The sequence below is a fragment of the Propithecus coquereli genome, unplaced genomic scaffold (assembly GCF_000956105.1).
Source record: "Propithecus coquereli isolate 6110/MARCELLA unplaced genomic scaffold, Pcoq_1.0 Scaffold18, whole genome shotgun sequence".
NCBI classification, from domain to species: domain Eukaryota; kingdom Metazoa; phylum Chordata; class Mammalia; order Primates; family Indriidae; genus Propithecus; species Propithecus coquereli.
Window position 1 is genome coordinate 9,084,162 of NW_012142745.1, and position 16,583 is coordinate 9,100,744.

The 16,583-nt window shown below is 38.4% G+C and overlaps 1 protein-coding gene across 1 annotated transcript in view; it reads left to right on the plus strand.

Annotated features, from left to right (window-relative positions):
- COL4A3 (collagen, type IV, alpha 3 (Goodpasture antigen)) overlaps nucleotides 1-16,583 on the plus strand; it is a 151,588-nt gene that overhangs the window by 110,450 nt on the left and 24,555 nt on the right. Inside the window, exons 21-33 of the mRNA XM_012642471.1 lie at nucleotides 245-337; nucleotides 812-907; nucleotides 3,405-3,475; nucleotides 4,205-4,387; nucleotides 6,096-6,273; nucleotides 8,480-8,572; nucleotides 9,240-9,344; nucleotides 11,035-11,132; nucleotides 11,718-11,868; nucleotides 12,225-12,338; nucleotides 13,455-13,622; nucleotides 14,836-14,925; nucleotides 15,275-15,409. Of these exons, the coding sequence (XP_012497925.1) occupies nucleotides 245-337; nucleotides 812-907; nucleotides 3,405-3,475; nucleotides 4,205-4,387; nucleotides 6,096-6,273; nucleotides 8,480-8,572; nucleotides 9,240-9,344; nucleotides 11,035-11,132; nucleotides 11,718-11,868; nucleotides 12,225-12,338; nucleotides 13,455-13,622; nucleotides 14,836-14,925; nucleotides 15,275-15,409 (1,575 nt within the window). The remainder of the gene's footprint in view (nucleotides 1-244; nucleotides 338-811; nucleotides 908-3,404; nucleotides 3,476-4,204; nucleotides 4,388-6,095; nucleotides 6,274-8,479; nucleotides 8,573-9,239; nucleotides 9,345-11,034; nucleotides 11,133-11,717; nucleotides 11,869-12,224; nucleotides 12,339-13,454; nucleotides 13,623-14,835; nucleotides 14,926-15,274; nucleotides 15,410-16,583) is intronic.

Consider the following 16,583-nt stretch of genomic DNA (forward strand, 5'->3'; position numbering starts at 1 on the left):
TGTGACAAAAATATCATATAATGAGATTTCAAAAGCAACTACATCAGTCTCAAAAAGTAACACAGCTATGTAATGTGAAGGGAAGAGCTGGTGCACACGCATCAGCCTTCTCAGTTGCAAATAAACTTCTAAAGACTCGGCAAAGATGGGAGAGATGCATATAAAATAATGCATATGTTAAAACACGTAATAAATTGAAAAGAAAACACAAATGAAAATTGTCTTTGGTGTTGTGTTTTTATAGGTGACATCATTTTTCTCAGGGGTCCACCTGGACACCAGGGACTACCAGGCTACCTAGGGGCTCCAGGAATCCCAGGAGTTGATGGGCCCAAAGGTTGGTTCCGTCAATCGTGTTGTTCTATTAGAACAAGCCATTCTCATTACTATTTTTTCCCCCTGAGACAACAATGATCCCAAACAATAGCCAGTCAGGGATGGCTTCTTTTCCCAAAAAATTATCTAAAAGTATTCATTTATCTGTAAATCAATAATGTATTTAGCACCCATGCGATAACTGTCAGATATCCTTCGAATGTGAGTTTTAGCCTGTGCGCAAGGAGAGAAACAGTGAAATGGATGTTTTATGTTAGACTCTTGGAATTTTCTCTCTCAGAACTCTACAGCTCAGTATAATAAAGTAAGTGGATATATAATAGATGAATTATTATTAATATGTACAATGTCCTTGATGGTTTTCACTACATAAAAAATGTTTAAATGTAGTAAATGATTGTGTGGTTGGAAAATATCTGTCCTTCCTGAGGACTCAGTGTGGGTTCATAAGTAATGCAAATGTGCTCCATCGCAGGAGAACCGGGCCTCCCGTGCACGCAGTGCCCTGCTATCCCGGGGCCTCCTGGCCTCCCAGGACTGCCAGGCCTACATGGTGTAAAAGGAATCCCAGGTATGGACAATTTGCATGCAAGTGTTTTTGTGAGCACAAAAGAGTCAATACACTGGGAGATTCAAAAAAAATTAAGGTTTTTGGTTTGTTGGTTTTCTTGTTGGGTTTTTTTGATGTTGTTGGGAGGGTTTTTTCAACATCTTTTCTTTTGTTATCATGTCGTCCTCCATTCTTTGATAGCTGTTATTTTTCCCTGTTGCGTTTTAGTTGCAGAACTCTAGCAAAGTATCGTGTTAGCCAGGAGTTGTCGACACAGATTCCTACCTGGAACCAGCAGGTCGCTGAAAGCAGTGAAGCAGCCGTACTAAACACACACCACTTTTTCTTCCATAAAGAAGTGAGCTCTCTCCCCTTTTTCCTCAAAAGACACAACTCTTCCAGTCCATTTTTTCATGTTCCCACTTTGAATAGAGTCATGGGAATAAGCAGTACTTCACTTTCTTCTTAAGGATACAAGTGCAATAAAAAACTACAACGTCCTCAGTGCCGGGGACGACACGTGAGGACTGCAGTGTGCAGAGGGCACAATTAAATGGACCGGCAGGCCTGTGGTTACCTGTCAGCATGTCGGGCCCTGTGTTAATGAATCTTCCAACTTTTCATGGGGAGAAATCAGAATTTTTATCTGAAGTCCATGATTTTGTTTTATTAGCCACTAAATCAATTTTTGAAGGGAAACAACATTTTATAGCCAACATTCTGAGGACTAAATTAAGCATGACTCACAGGCCTTCTCTTGCCAACTCTGTGCCAGACCAGGACTCTCCACCCCAACCCCATGCTCCTGGCTGTCACTGCCTCTGCTTGTCAACTGCCCCTTCCTTAGTCATAGCACTGGCCGTGGACTGAACCCTGAAGTAAAAAAGTTTCTGTTTATTGGTGATACCACACACCTGTTAATTCTGCCATCAGCACCTTGAGCTGGAGACACCATCATGGAGTTATTTATCGCTAACCAACAAGAGTTCAAGTAGCAGAGCCCTTGGCCAGTGTGCTGGGCACTGTCTAAGTGTCCTCTGTGCCTCCGTTCCTTTAGTTCTCACATCAACCCTAGAAGTAAGTGCCATCATCACCCCCATTGGACAGATGAGGAAGTTGAGGCGTATAAGATGACATAGCCCATAGATGGCAGAGCCCAGACTCGAATCCGCACATTCTCGTCCAGAGGCATGCTCTTGCCCTCCACGCTGATGGCCCTCGATTACTACACTGTTGCCTGTCTCCTCGGGGGCTGCTCTTTGGGGCGAGTTAATGCAAAGGTCTACCTGGCAACCCGGATGGGGAAGGTTATATGTATCACTATCTGGTAGATATTTTCATTGGCACAGGGGCTTCTGGGTGGCTGGGTCTCAGTCCAAAGAAGAAAGGCTAATGGTTGGCACCATGGCCAGCCAAGGGAGGACATACACTTGGGCAGAGACCTTTTGTCCCCCTCAGATCTCACCCTCTTCTCCTTTATAAAGGCCTCTGCTACTTTGCAATGGCTGCCAGTGCTCTGATGCTGAGAGACAGGCCTGAGAGGGAAGGAGGGGCAGAGAGGGCTGTTCCTCACGTAGCTCCTAATCAGTGCCCAGGTCTCTGGGGGAAATATTCTATTGAAACAAAAACTAAAAGGAAGGGAGGAAGGGAGTGAAAGAAGGAGAACAAGAATAAAAGATATGAAACCATTATTTTTCTACATTCCCAAGTCCCACCTATGGCTGGGATGAACCAGCTCACTAATTGCGTTATTGTATTTTTCCTTAACTTCTTTACATTTGACATATTCAGGTATAGCTCAAAGGAGATGTATAAGCAATAAAATGGTTTTGATTACTATATCCTGGCTTAATATCTGGCAAAAAATAGAATGTGAATAAACATTTGTTGATGAACTGACATGAGACCCATCCAAAAGATTGTCTAAAGGGATTATCTTTACAGAGACATTTAAATACCTATGGGAAGTATTAATAAATGATGGCTCACTCACATGATAGGCTGCTATGCGGCCATTTAAAATAAAGCTATAAATCTATACTTATTGACATATGTATAGTATGATTCCAAAATAGTGTGTATATGAGTCTTGTGCATTTATAGGTATAAAGATTTATGACTAATATACATTAAAATTTAGCAAACATTACCTTCTGGTGGTAGATTTATGGGTGATTTTTAGTCTCTTCATTCTGTATATTGTTCTTTAAAATTACTTTTAAATGTTCTGTAAAATTACTTTTACAAGTAATATATACTCAGAAAAAATAAATGTATGATCTTAAAATTATAAAGGTGTGAATTTTAAAAAGCTAAGATCTGAGTTATTTTTTACATTACTGCTTATTCCAGTTATTTTTCCCATTGTCTCATTGCACTGTATGTTTTATGATAGGAATCATCTTTCTTTCCTCATAAGAAAACACCCTGTTTTCTCCATACGTTGCATTCCCCTGGCTGCGTAGAGTCGGTGTTCCAACGTGGTATCTATGAGTAGTTAATATTCATTGCTTTGCAGGAGGGCAAGGTGCAGCTGGTGTGAAAGGAAGCCGGGGGTCCCCAGGAAGTGCAGGTCTTCCAGGATTTCCAGTAAGATTTTATGGTTTTAAAGCTTTAGCTTCAATTTAAAAACCAGTCCAATATGGTTGCACCACATTTAGGTGCCTGGCAAACAGTAGATGTTTAATAGATACTTGTTGATTAAATGAATAAATGATGTGTGAATGATTAAGCAAATGAATTTATAAATCATTTAAAATGATATCAGAGACAGATCAGTGGCTACCTGGGGCTGAAGGTGGGATTAATTGTTCCCTAGATTTGAGGGAATTTGGGGGAACAATGGAAAAGCTTTGACGTTGATTGTGGTGATTGTGGCCTGATTCTATAAATGTACTAAAAATCATTGAAATTTACTCTTACAAAGAATGAATTTTATGGTATGTAAATTATATGCCAATAAGCCTGTTAAAATTAAAATCTTGATTACCATGGTGATATATTCTTAATTCAAATTATTCAGAGAGACTTGTTAAAATTTACCAATATTCAGACATAATCTGAGTTGATGATGGTTGTACTGAATCATATTACTGTGTGTATTGTATTGAATTGTACTGTCTAACTGAATTCTTTTCCAGTTTTGGGAGTAAAAATGAAGCAAAACAAACAAAATGCTTAGAATAATATTTGTGGGCCAAAGAAAGTTTTAAAAAATCCACGCTTGTTAAAATTGAAAAGATTTTGTTGACCTGTTTCTAAGAGTGAGGAGGGACAACTCTATCAAAATTCAACGCAGTCTTTTTCTATACTCCCCAGGGTTTCCCAGGTACTCGGGGTGATCCAGGACTTAAAGGAGAAAAAGGGGAAACACCTCGGCCTGAGGGACAAGTGGGTGCCCCAGGGGAACCGGGGCTCAGAGGGCAACCCGGGAGAACGGGCTTGGACGGAATTCCTGGAACTCCGGGAGTGAAAGGATTACCAGGACCTAAAGGCGAACCGGTTGGTATTTAGCAGCTTTTTTCAAATTACCCTCCCCTATAAATGAAATGCTCTGAAGTTAAGAGATAAAGTAATTTCCTTTCAAAAAATGGTTGGCCACTTGGCACAGTTCATCACTGTAACTGCAGAAGGAGGCATCTTCAAATTAGCAGGAACCGCCCAAGCAAATATTCATAAGTACTTTGACAAAATAAATAGCATTCAATGATTTAGCCCAATTATAATTCTATGTTGATAATGACCCTGTCTTATGCACAAGTTACAGTTTTATATTTGTAACAGGTGAGTTTATGGAGAAATTCTGAAAACGACTACTAGTGGAATGTTTGAGTAAATATTTTGGGGGCAATGTCCGTTCTTTTAAGTAAAAATAAATACATGAAGACAGCATGCTTTGGGATATGGTAGTCAAATAAAGAGAGCAAATTTAAAATATATAAGCTTATGTAAATCCAATCCCTTTTGACAGGATAGAATTTCTCACATGTTTGAGGGGTAACACCTACCAGGATCTCTTTTAACAGGTCCCAGAGTAAGAGGTTGAACACCTCTCATCATAATGTATCTGTGAGAAGTTTGCAAGGCAGGCTGCCCAAACTATTCTACGAAATGCCAATTTTTCTCAGAAATAATCTGTGTTACCCAATATAAAGTGTCCCACCTCGAACAGGTTTGGGAAAACTCGGTAAACAAATTTCAAGATTCATTTATAGACCCTTTAATATCAGAATCTGAATTGTGATATTAAAAAGGGTCAACATGTAGACATGGTATACAGTCCTCCCTAAACCCTTCTGACGACAGAACACATTTTGGCTGGGAGCATCCGCAGGACCAGAGTTTCTCGGATCCTGCTTTGGCAAATTCCCAGGCTGCTCACCTTGTGATAGTTATGCTTATAAAGGGACAGTGTTAGAATTCTGTTTTTCTACTATTAACAGAGTTTGTATGATGCCCCCATTGGCATCTCACTAATTTTTCTTTATTAGTTTTGATAAAGATGCCCCAGAAAGCAAAGGAGAGAAAATAAAAAAAGTGATTTATTGAGTCTTACACTCTGTCATTATATTTAAAAAAAAAAAAAAAAAAGGAGAAACACCACCTAGCCATGAAGATATTGAACAATGAATTAAAAGTCCTGGGGGACCATGTTGGGGAGAAGGTGCTTCAATTTTGTCAAATTCAACTTCTTTAAAAATATATAACTCATTTTTAAAGTTACAGTGTATACATTTTTTTAAAAAAAAGAGTAGACGTTTTGTGAGAAAAACTAACACAGGTGAAATATCTGCTTTGTAATGAAAATATCTGGTGAAAACCACACAAATAAAGGTTTTCTGTCCTGGTCTTATTTTAGAAATGTAACATTAGCATGAATATCAACTCTAAAGCCATTTGAACTGTTGGTCAATTTGAACTTAGCAACATTTTATGGACTTGGAACTGTCTTAAGTCCCGCTTGAGAGATCCTGCAATGATGCGTCTCCCGTAGGAGAACAGCCACTAACCCTAAGTTTGAATTCCAAAGGGCATAAAACAGCATAAAACCTTCAGTGCTCTTATTTTAGTAATAATTCCCATCAAATGCCAACTGCTTTTTAATTCAAGATCGTCTCAATGACAGCCTAGCTAGTACTCATGCCTGGGGTATGATTAACCTGTTGTAAGATACTGGAATGAAATACTATCCACATTCCTATTGTCACAGGCTCCACGCGGTGAGAAGAAAGACCAGGGTCCTCCAGGGTATCCTGGCTCCCCTGGGTCCCCAGGATCTGCAGGACCAGCTGGACCAGCTGGACCACCTGGCTACGGACCCCAGGGAGAGCCTGGTCCAAAGGGCACCCAAGGAGTTCCTGGAGCCCCTGGACCACCAGGAGAAGCCGGTTGGTTAGTTTTCTTTCCAGTCCTGTTTTCCTGTGGAGTGGGTTGGTGGTTCTTAGAGCTAAGGAAGCTACTCCAAGACGAATGAAAATATAGAAACTTGCTTCTAACAAATAGAATATGTCAATTCATAGACACTGGGAAAGAATATATAGGATATGGTAGAGAAAATCCGTTTTTCCCTGTTACTGGGCAATTCAACTGACATTTCCTAGGATAATCTATCCCTATTACCGATATAAGTATATAGAATGAACAGATCCTAAGTGATGAGTGGAAGTCAGTTATGGTAAACATAATAAAGAAAGGGGAGGCAAAAACCTACGAAACTCATCTTGAGAAGCCTCTTCCAGGCCACAAGAGCCCACTAGCATTGTTGCAAATTTGGTCTTTTTGGTCCATAACTCACTAGGCAGGTTATAAATAAAACTTTAAAATATCTAAGAAAAATGATGCAAAGTTGTCTGATAATAGTTTTAAAGAAAGTCCAAGTGGCTTTTGAGATCCACAGGAACTGAACACAGCTCTGGATTCAAGAGGAATCAGGTCCTTAATGTTTACCTGTGACCAAAATTATGGCAGGAGATGAGAATAGCACGATACCAACAGGTTTAAATAAGTAATGCTACTATGATCGTGTTTTACTTCTCAGATCATTTCAAAGGGTAAGACCCAATAAATCTGTGGTATCCAAATCATTTTTTATCTTTTTCTTTTCTTAAACAAAATTCATGCTTGCTTTGTTGCCCAGGCTAGAATGCAGTAGTATGAGCCTAGCTCACAGCAACCTCAAACTCCTGGGCTCAAGCGATCCTCCTGCCTCAGCCACCAAGGGACTACAGGCACATACCACCACGCCCAGCTAAATTTTCTGTTTTTTGTAGGGGGTCTCGCTCTTGCTCAGGCTAGTCTTGAACTCCTGGCCTCTAGCAATCCTCCCACCTCAGCCTACCAGAGTGCTAGGATTACAGGCGTGAACCAAATCATTTTTTAGTGTCTCCCTCATCAGTAAAACTGAGTGTACATCCCCATGTTCTTCATATTATAAATTGTATGCATCATTTTTGTCTTTACATATATATATAAATCTTATTTTATGACTACATATATATATAATAAATATATATATTTATTTACTTTTCTCTGCACCTTACTTTGGAGGCTGCAGAGAAAAATAAATCTAACCCAGGGATTAGCAAACCCACAATCCAGGTCTAGCCCAGGGCCTGTTTTTATATAGCCCACGAGCTATGAATGGTTTTTACACTTTTGAATAATTGAAAAAGGTTTAATAACAATTTGTGCTATACAAAAATTATATGAAATTCAAATTACAGTGTTCATAAATACAGTTTACTGGAGCACAGCCACACTTATTTATTTATGTGTTGTCTCTGGCAGCTTTCGTGCTACAGTGATCGAGTTGAGTAGTTGTATAGATGTGGACCACAAAACCTAAATTATTTACTCTCTGGCCCCTTATAGCAAAGGTTTATTGACTCCTGTTTTAATCCATCCTCAAATGCTCTTCTGTGCTTTGGAAACCATTGTCATGAAATATATCATTAAATTTTTCCCATCACACACTGTAAACCTATTTTTTTTCTATATAGACAACACTTACCACTAATATGTTTTTAATGTTGGCTACTGTTTTTCTGTTGGCCACTGTGGACAGAACATTATCGAAAATCCTTACCTGCTGGGGTAGACATTGTTTGCTCTAAGACAGGATGAGGAATTTACTAGAGAGGTTAAGAAAAGTGTCCAAGCTCACAGCTCTTATAGCAGAGCCAAGATTCAAACACACATGGTCTTAACCACATCAAAATTTGTTGTTTTGTTCAATATATCATGCTGACTTCCCATGAAAACTAGTCACCTAATAAATAAATAGCTTATCAATATTCACTAACATTTAAACTTAATTCCATATTATCAATTTTTTGGAATAGGCTTTCTTTCACTAGACCAGCATATTGGACTATTAATTAAAACAAGACTTAGACAATAGTATATACTTATAATATTTGTTAATTGAATAAGAAAGTTTCTATGTGCTGGTCATCCTTACACTAGCTTTGAAACCTGTAGAAGCAGAGACTGTTTTCTATTTTCCCTGGGATATGTTTACAATCAAATTTGCCCCTATCATCTAAAGAAATCTTCAGTGTGCACCCCGATCTTATGATCACACATTTTCTTAAGGTCCTAGGGGAGAATTCACTGTATCAACACCAGTTCCAGGCCCCCCAGGACCTCCAGGGCCCCCTGGCCATGCCGGCTCCCAAGGTCCACCCGGTGAGTATCCCCTTTGCCAAGTTGGGTGCATGGCATCAGACAGTGCCCTGACTCTCCTGGAAAAATACTGTCCCCACCGTAAGTAAAAACTCTATTCATTGCCTTCAAAACAAAACACAGGGCAGAGCCTGTCAGATAACAAGCAAGCAGGCAGGGGCTTGCTGTTCGTTCTCTGAGGTTCTCCAAATTATTCCTGCTGGTGCTTCTGCTGTAAAAGTTCCAAAGGAGAACCGATATAATGACTTCAGCGGAATTCTAGAGGAGAACAATCTACGTGGAGTGTTGTGGGTAGGGGAGAAAACAATGTTTGCCCATTGGCAATGAATCGGTATATTTCCCATAGCATCTTCACTGGAAAACTTGATCTCTTTGCCAGTGTGATCTAAAACTGAATTTCACGTGCATGGAAGGAGACTTATAAAGTTCAAGATATCTAGAATATTTCCTTTTAGGAATTAAGTTATATTTTAAAAACTCTTTGCAGCTCCTAATGATTAGTTCATTAGATAGGAGGGTGGGGAGGAAGGGTATACAGTTGGAGTTATGTTAAAATTATTATTTAATTTTCCAAAAGGACTGGGGTGACACAGAAAACATAGACATTTTCTTTTAAAACAAGATACAGGCAAGTTGCTGATGTGGAGGGGTGGGTGTCTGTGTTTTTAAGGTATCCCTGGATCCATGGGAAAGTGTGGTGATCCTGGTCTTCCCGGGCCTGACGGTGAACCAGGAATTTCAGGAATTGGATTTCCTGGGCCTCCTGGACCTAAGGGTAAATTTAAAAATTTTAAAACATAAGGTTCATTGTTGATATTTAGAAGGTATAGGTATAAATAAATTGAATAAAATAGAATATAAATATATAAATATAATATATGATATAAAGTGAATAAAATAAGAAATATCCATAATATCCTTTAAAATGATGTATTTCCAAGTCTTAAATAGGAGGAAAAAAATCTTACAATAATATTAAATGAAAAGGCAGAATTCACATTGATTTATGTTATCTCATCTCAATTGTATTTTTAAAAATACATAGAAAACTACTGGAAGGAAATTCGCCAAAATGGTACATAGTGATTGTTCTTGATTGTGGGATTATAAAGTTTTTTTGTTACTTCTTAATAAATGTCTACACTTTTTATGTTTATACATTTCTTCACTTTATGTATTTCTTTTTTTAATGAGAAAGGAACTATTAAATTACAAATAGCTGATTTCCTCATACATTCCCAAATAGATTATGATAGTTATTTTCCTTTAGGAAAAAATGCTATTTCCTCTCAAAGAGGAAACTCTGCAAAAACATCCAGATGTTGAGAGCTGAGGCTTCCTGCTGACGAGTACATCAAAGTCTCACCCATGATGACATATGAATAACCTCAGTCTCTGCGTTGCTGCATAGAACTGCAGGTTTTATGATAATTTTATGTTTGTTTAAATATTATTTAAAATTCTTGTCAAGATATAACCCATTTTTGGTGTTTCAACTCTTGGATTAGTATGTCATCAATGTTTGTTATATATGAATTCTGCTGAAATATGGGAATACCGATTTCAATTTATGAGTATTTTAAATGGAAAACGTAGTCACATTTCTTATATGATCTTTTGAGTCCAATTTCTTGGATTTCTTCCTAATAATCTGTGAAGTAATGGAGCCTAGCTGATATTTTTACCTAGTTCTTCTTGGACCCTGCATTAATAAATTACTAGCTTTGTAACTCTATGTATTCATTCTCCGGAAGAAGACTGTAGACTACGGGAATGAGAACTAGACTAAGGGTGCCTTGAAAGAGGAGATTTACAAGTTCGTAATTGAACCTAATGAATCCCACGAGCTAACTGTGAATCAAACCTTGGTCAAATTAGGGACAGAAAGGAACTCTCTGAATGTAGCTTTGCTTCACCAGGGTTTCCCCTTCTGAACCACAGAACATAGAATATGATGCATTACTCCTTTCTCAATTCCCTTATTATTAATATTAATATAAATGCATAAGAAGAAGTTAATTCATTACATACAATGGATGCTATAGGTCATTGGGATTTAATTCTCTTGAACGACCCTTATTGAGAAAGGCTGCCTGGGGTGCTGAAAAAGCTCCATATCTTGGTCTGGGTCATGAATGCACACATAAAAATCCATTTAGCTATATGCCGTATGTAAAATATGCTTCACAAAGCCAGTCAGATGGTCAACCAGCATTAGTGGTTTGAAGAATTGCTGAACCAAAATTGTAGCATACTAAACAACAAAAATAGAGAAAGTCATTTTTTAAATTGGGAACCAATGTAACCTGACTTGGAACTGATTTTTTTAATTGCTAATTTATCAGTTGGTTTTCTCATCATTCAAGCTTTCATAAAAATATCTCTAGCTGGTTGAGAGCTAAAAGACTTACTACTCAGGATCTTTCAATAAGACTAAACCTGCAACATTTGTTTTTTCTCTGTAGGAGACCGAGGTTTTCCAGGAACAAAAGGATCACTGGGTTGTCCTGGAAAAATGGGAGAGCCCGGGTTGCCTGGAGAGCCAGGACCCCCAGGACCCAAGGTCTGCAAAAATTAAAACTCAGACTGTCACAGGGGAATGGAGGGGTGACCATAGTTGGTCAGTTAGGATGCCCCCACTAGGCAGGACACTCTACATTTAGAAATATCTATGTATTTGTAGTTGATGAAGATATTAAATATTTTTAAAAGTTTCTCTGGAGCATCCTCCCTTTTAGAAAGGAAAATAGAAGGTGTTAGAAGGCAGGTTTCCATTTCTTTCTTCCTTAAAAACTTCATAAACAGAGTATTTAAAATGGGAGAACTCTAGAAAGAAAGGTGGTTAGCTATGAGAAAAACTATCAAAAGTAAAGACATCTAGATTTTTCTGTTTACACACAATTCCACAGTCTTCTGCAAAAAATGGAGACTCCATATCCTGAAGCATTATTAAGCATAATTTTATAGAAAAGTGCACAACTAGAGTTGAAAAAGGCAAGTCAATGCAATGGTGGTGTCTGTGCAAAAGGGACTGAGAGCCTCCATAACAGAGAGGTTATTTTCAAGTTAACAGCCCTAAAGACAAGTCAGTATCAATGACAATTTGGAAGCATTATATAGTAAAACTAACATAATTTCTGTGCTATAGGGAGAACCAGCACTAGCCATGCCTGGAGAACCAGGAACACCAGGTTTTCCAGGAGAAAGAGGCAATTCTGGGGAAAATGGAGAAATTGGACTCCCTGGACTTCCAGGTCTCCCTGGAACTCCAGGAAATGAAGGGCTTGATGGACCACGAGGTACAATAGCAAGTGTGATTACTTTTCTCCACTGTGAGCTCGGCTAAAATGCAGCAAACTGAACGTGTAGGTGCTCTAGGGGTGAAGAACTCTTCTCAAATAAACTTCTAGTTCAATCAATAGACTCTGTGGGGCCTAATTTCCCATTCTTTGTTACTTCTCTACCTTTCTTTCTTCTTTCTTTCTTCCTTCCTTCTTTCCTTTTTCACCAGTACCCTCTACAATTAATAGTATTAAACATAGTATTCAATATAGGTCTGATTTAGGGGGAAAATGTTACAGAAGAATGATTGGTATAGCAATACCAGAACCTTTAGTTTGGGCTGCTGAATATGTACTTGGACTCTCTTTTGCAGGAGATCCAGGGCAGCCTGGACCACCTGGAGAAAAAGGACACCCAGGAAGGTGCATAGACGGTCCCAGGGGAGCTCCAGGACTTCCAGGATTAAATGGATTGAAAGGGCAAGAAGGTAGGAGGAGTGCCTTGAAACCAATCACCAGCCGGGCAGGTGACGTGGGCCTCCTGCTCTGCACTTTGCTGCTTACCATGGGAACTGTCCAGCGACAAGTCCTGACCACCGTTCAGGGAGAAATGTTATTTCAGAAATGTAAACTTTGCTGTCATGGATTTGATGCACATGGCAGTGTGTGCCACCTATAGAGGAAGTTAATATAGTGAGTTGGTCTGTGTCTTTATGCAAGAAAGTGTGAACACTTTATCTAATATAATCTAATCTCTCTATTTTAAGATAGATTAGACAGAGAGATATATATAGAGACAGAGAAAGAAAGATAGGTGTGTATTTACATATATTTATATACATATAAACTCTCAGAAAACATTTTACCTTTAATATTCCATAAGTATATTAAAGTATCAATTTATCCTTATTATTAAAATAGAGTAAATGTATGCAAAGATACCAGTTTAAAAGATGATAAACTAAAATATGTAGTTGATTGCTTTATACATGACATGAAAGAAAGGACGTGAAAATAAATCTAAATGACGGAGGCTGGATGTTCCAGACAATGAGAAACTTACTTTGTCATTTGGATCCTCTCAACCAGACCTAGTGGACTGTTTCTGGGAAAAATTCTTTAGAATTCAGTTAACGTCTATGGGCTATCAACTGCTTATATGTTCACAAATAAATTTTTGGCCAAGACCTTAATTGTCATAGTAGTGCAGTTATTGTTTCCAGAAGCATCCAGAGTGAGTGGGCTCTGTATGTGTTCTGCAGGTTAAAGACTGAGCCACAGTCAAAAAGTACAGTGCCAGAATGTGCCTGCAGGATTAGGGAATAGGTGTAAATACTACACTTTTATTACTGCATGAATCATTGAAACACAGAATGTTAAAGCCAGAAGGGATCTCAAAAAATTTTACCGAAGGGGGCATCGAATAAATAAATAAATACAGAGAGAGAGAGAGAGAAAGAGAGAGAGAGAGAGCGAAAGTGTGCAGTTTACCCAAAATCACACAGTTAAATATCTACAGCCATAAAATATTTCTGGAGTTGGTGGGAAAAGCACCTGTGTGTTAATTCATTTATTTATCCACTTGTCCATTTATCCATATATAGGCAGGAGAGGTGAAACAGGGCCAAAGGGAGACCCAGGGATTCCAGGCTTGGATAGGTCAGGATTTCCTGGAGCACCCGGACCACCAGGAATGCCGGGTCAGCGAGGCGAGATGGGACCACCTGGTCAAAAAGGATATCCAGGAAATCCAGGATTTGTAGGGCCACCAGGTATCCTTTTTTGTTTTTTAATTTTTCCTCTTATATCTTCTTCCATATTTTCCCCTTAAGGTGGCTCTGTAAACTGTACAGAGGCATAGGCTTTTGACGCTATGTTTTTCTTTCAGTTAGTATAGGGTGGTGGGGGATGATCACGTTTCATGATTACCCAGGATATGGCTATTTTTGCTCTGTAAGCCTTTTTATATACTATAATACTACTATAATATGTTTACTAGTATTTTGTTGAGACTTTTTGCATTTATATTCACAAGGGAAATTGGTCTGTAGTTTTCTTTTCTTGTGATGTCTTTGTCTGGGTTTGGCATCAGGGTAATACTGGTCTTACAGGACAAGCTGGGAAATGTTTCCTCCTCTTGTATTTTCTGAAAGAGTTTGTGAAGAATTGATATTCTTTAAACATTTGGTAGAATTCACCAGGGAAGTCATTTGGTAGAATTCATCATTTCTTTGTGGGAAGTGTCTCAGTTACTAATTCAGTCTCTTCTCTTGTTATATGTATCTTCAGGCTTTCTATTTCTTCTTGAGTCAGTTTTGGTAACCTGTGCTTCTCTAGGAATTTGTCCATTTTTGTCTAAGTCATCTAATTTGTTGCCATGGAGTTTTTCATAATATTCCTTTATAATCCTTTTTTATTTCATGGCTATTTTCATAGTTTACATGTTTGGGGAGAATATTCTAATAATTTCCTCATAACATGAGGACCTCACTGATCTCCCCTCCAGAGAAGAGCCCAGAACAACTTAATCAGCAAATTCTCCTTTCGTTCATATTACTGAGCTACTGTCATGTGCCAGCACTGTTCTAGGCTCTAGGGACACATCAGTGGACAAGTGTGCCTGCCCATAGTAGAGGAGCAATAACAAATACGTTTAAATTCCAGTGCTATGAAGAAAATAAAATAAAGGGATATAATAGAAAGCCATTGGTCAGGGGGTATGAGGATGGAATGCTCCAAAACTTTAGCATATTCTAGTCTTATCCACAAATGTGACTTGCTACCAATGACATCCACATAGATGAGGTAAAAAAGGCCATTTGCTGATCCATCTCTTAGACAAATACAGTTATTTTCCTATTTACAGAAATCATTCTTTCATCTCTCAATCTCACCTTCTAAGTATAATTCATTTTATTTTATGGAATATTTTGCTTCTCTCATCCTGTACAACACGTGCTGCTGGGTGTTCATTTGTTTCCACAGGTGAAAATGGAGTGGTCGGGATGATGGGCTATCCTGGAGCCACTGGCCCACCGGGGCCACCTGGGAATCCGGGCATCCCAGGGCACAGGGGTAGGTGATGGAGTGTCTTTCCAGGTATCAGGAGGCAACAACAATGTCCATTATTTAGCAGCAAAATAAGTTACATTTCATTCTTTGGGGAAAAAAATAGTTCTGAGAGAACAATGTATTTAATTTTGCTGTTTTCTGTATCCTTTTCCCATCTGAATGGAATCCTGTTTTCTCCCTGCAGGCTGATACCACCACTCTTACGTGGCTGCCTGTTTGGGCAAACTATTTATCAAGTTCTCAGCACTGTTAGCCCTTTTTGTTTTTTTGTTTGTTCTGTTTTATTGCAAGCACTATTAACTTTCAAATCCCTATGAACCAAGGACCTGATGTTGTTACTCTTATCTGTTAGGTAGCCCTGGAATTCCAGGAGTAAAGGGCAACAGAGGACACCCAGGAGCAAAAGGGGACCCAGGAGATAAAGGGAATCCGGGGCCTTCTCAGATAACCCATTTAAAGGGGGACAAAGGAGAACCAGGTCTAAAAGGTAAATCATTTCTTACATTTAGAATCAGAACACCAGGCTGGGCACAGTGGTTCACACCTGTAATCCCAGCACTTTGGGAGAGTGATCGCTTGAGGCCAGGAGTGCTAGACTAGCCTGGGCAACAGACTGAGACAATTGTCTCTAAAAAATAAAAATAAAATAAAATAAAATAAACTTCTCCAGCTGAAATTGAAACCTCTACCCCAAATTGAACTTTATTCTGTTAACTACCAGAATAAATTTTTTCTGATTGTCATATAGTCAGTACAATCAACCTAAAACCAGATTTTACAAAGGCCTGCCTTGCAGTCTTCTTGACCAAATTTAATCCCAAGCAACATTAGAAAAACAGAGAATTACTGGGTAAAATGTTACCTTTGCAGACTTCCATAGCAGGGAAGGAATACAAGAAAAATGTGTTTGCAATTGCAAAACCATATCAAGCTTTGAGAAATTTGCAATGAATTTTGAGAAATTAGATTGTATTCCACAAATATTTATATCCTTGCCACTTAAGGATTTATAATCTGAGTGAAGATTTGCTTTAAAAATTCTACACAGGGTGCTGTAGACCATGATAGAAAGATTAACCGGAGAGTTAGGAAGGAAAAGCCTTTTGAGTAGTTCCCATTTAAGCTGGTGTTGAAGACATAGTTTAGTTCTGGTGCAGACAGAGGATAGCAATGAAATAAAAAGTAATATGAATTTTCTAAAACTCTCTTAGAACTGGTCTAAGCCAAGATATGAAAAAGAAAATACTGCACAAATTTCCAGTCCTTATAAGCTGTCTGCACAGACACCACCTCAATACACTATTCTAGATTATTTAAGTAGGGTTAGAAACATTTTGAAAAAAAATATGCATAGTATATCTATGCCTATCTAAGCCAAAAATTTGGCTCTCACAGCATAAATGCACAGTGAATACTAATTTACAATTAGAAGAATTCCTTTTGTAAAGTATAGAGGGACACATGCTATTTCTGTGCTTCTAACAAAATTATTTTACTCACCCAAAGTACAGTATGTATCGAGGCTGTTGTGTTTGTTTTCATTTGGCTTTTCAAATGCATAGCCAAGGAGCACAGATTGAACCAAACAAAAAGAGAGAGATAGACAGACAGACAGAGAGAACATATTGTCTAGGCCTCTCTAATTTCAGTATGATCCATTT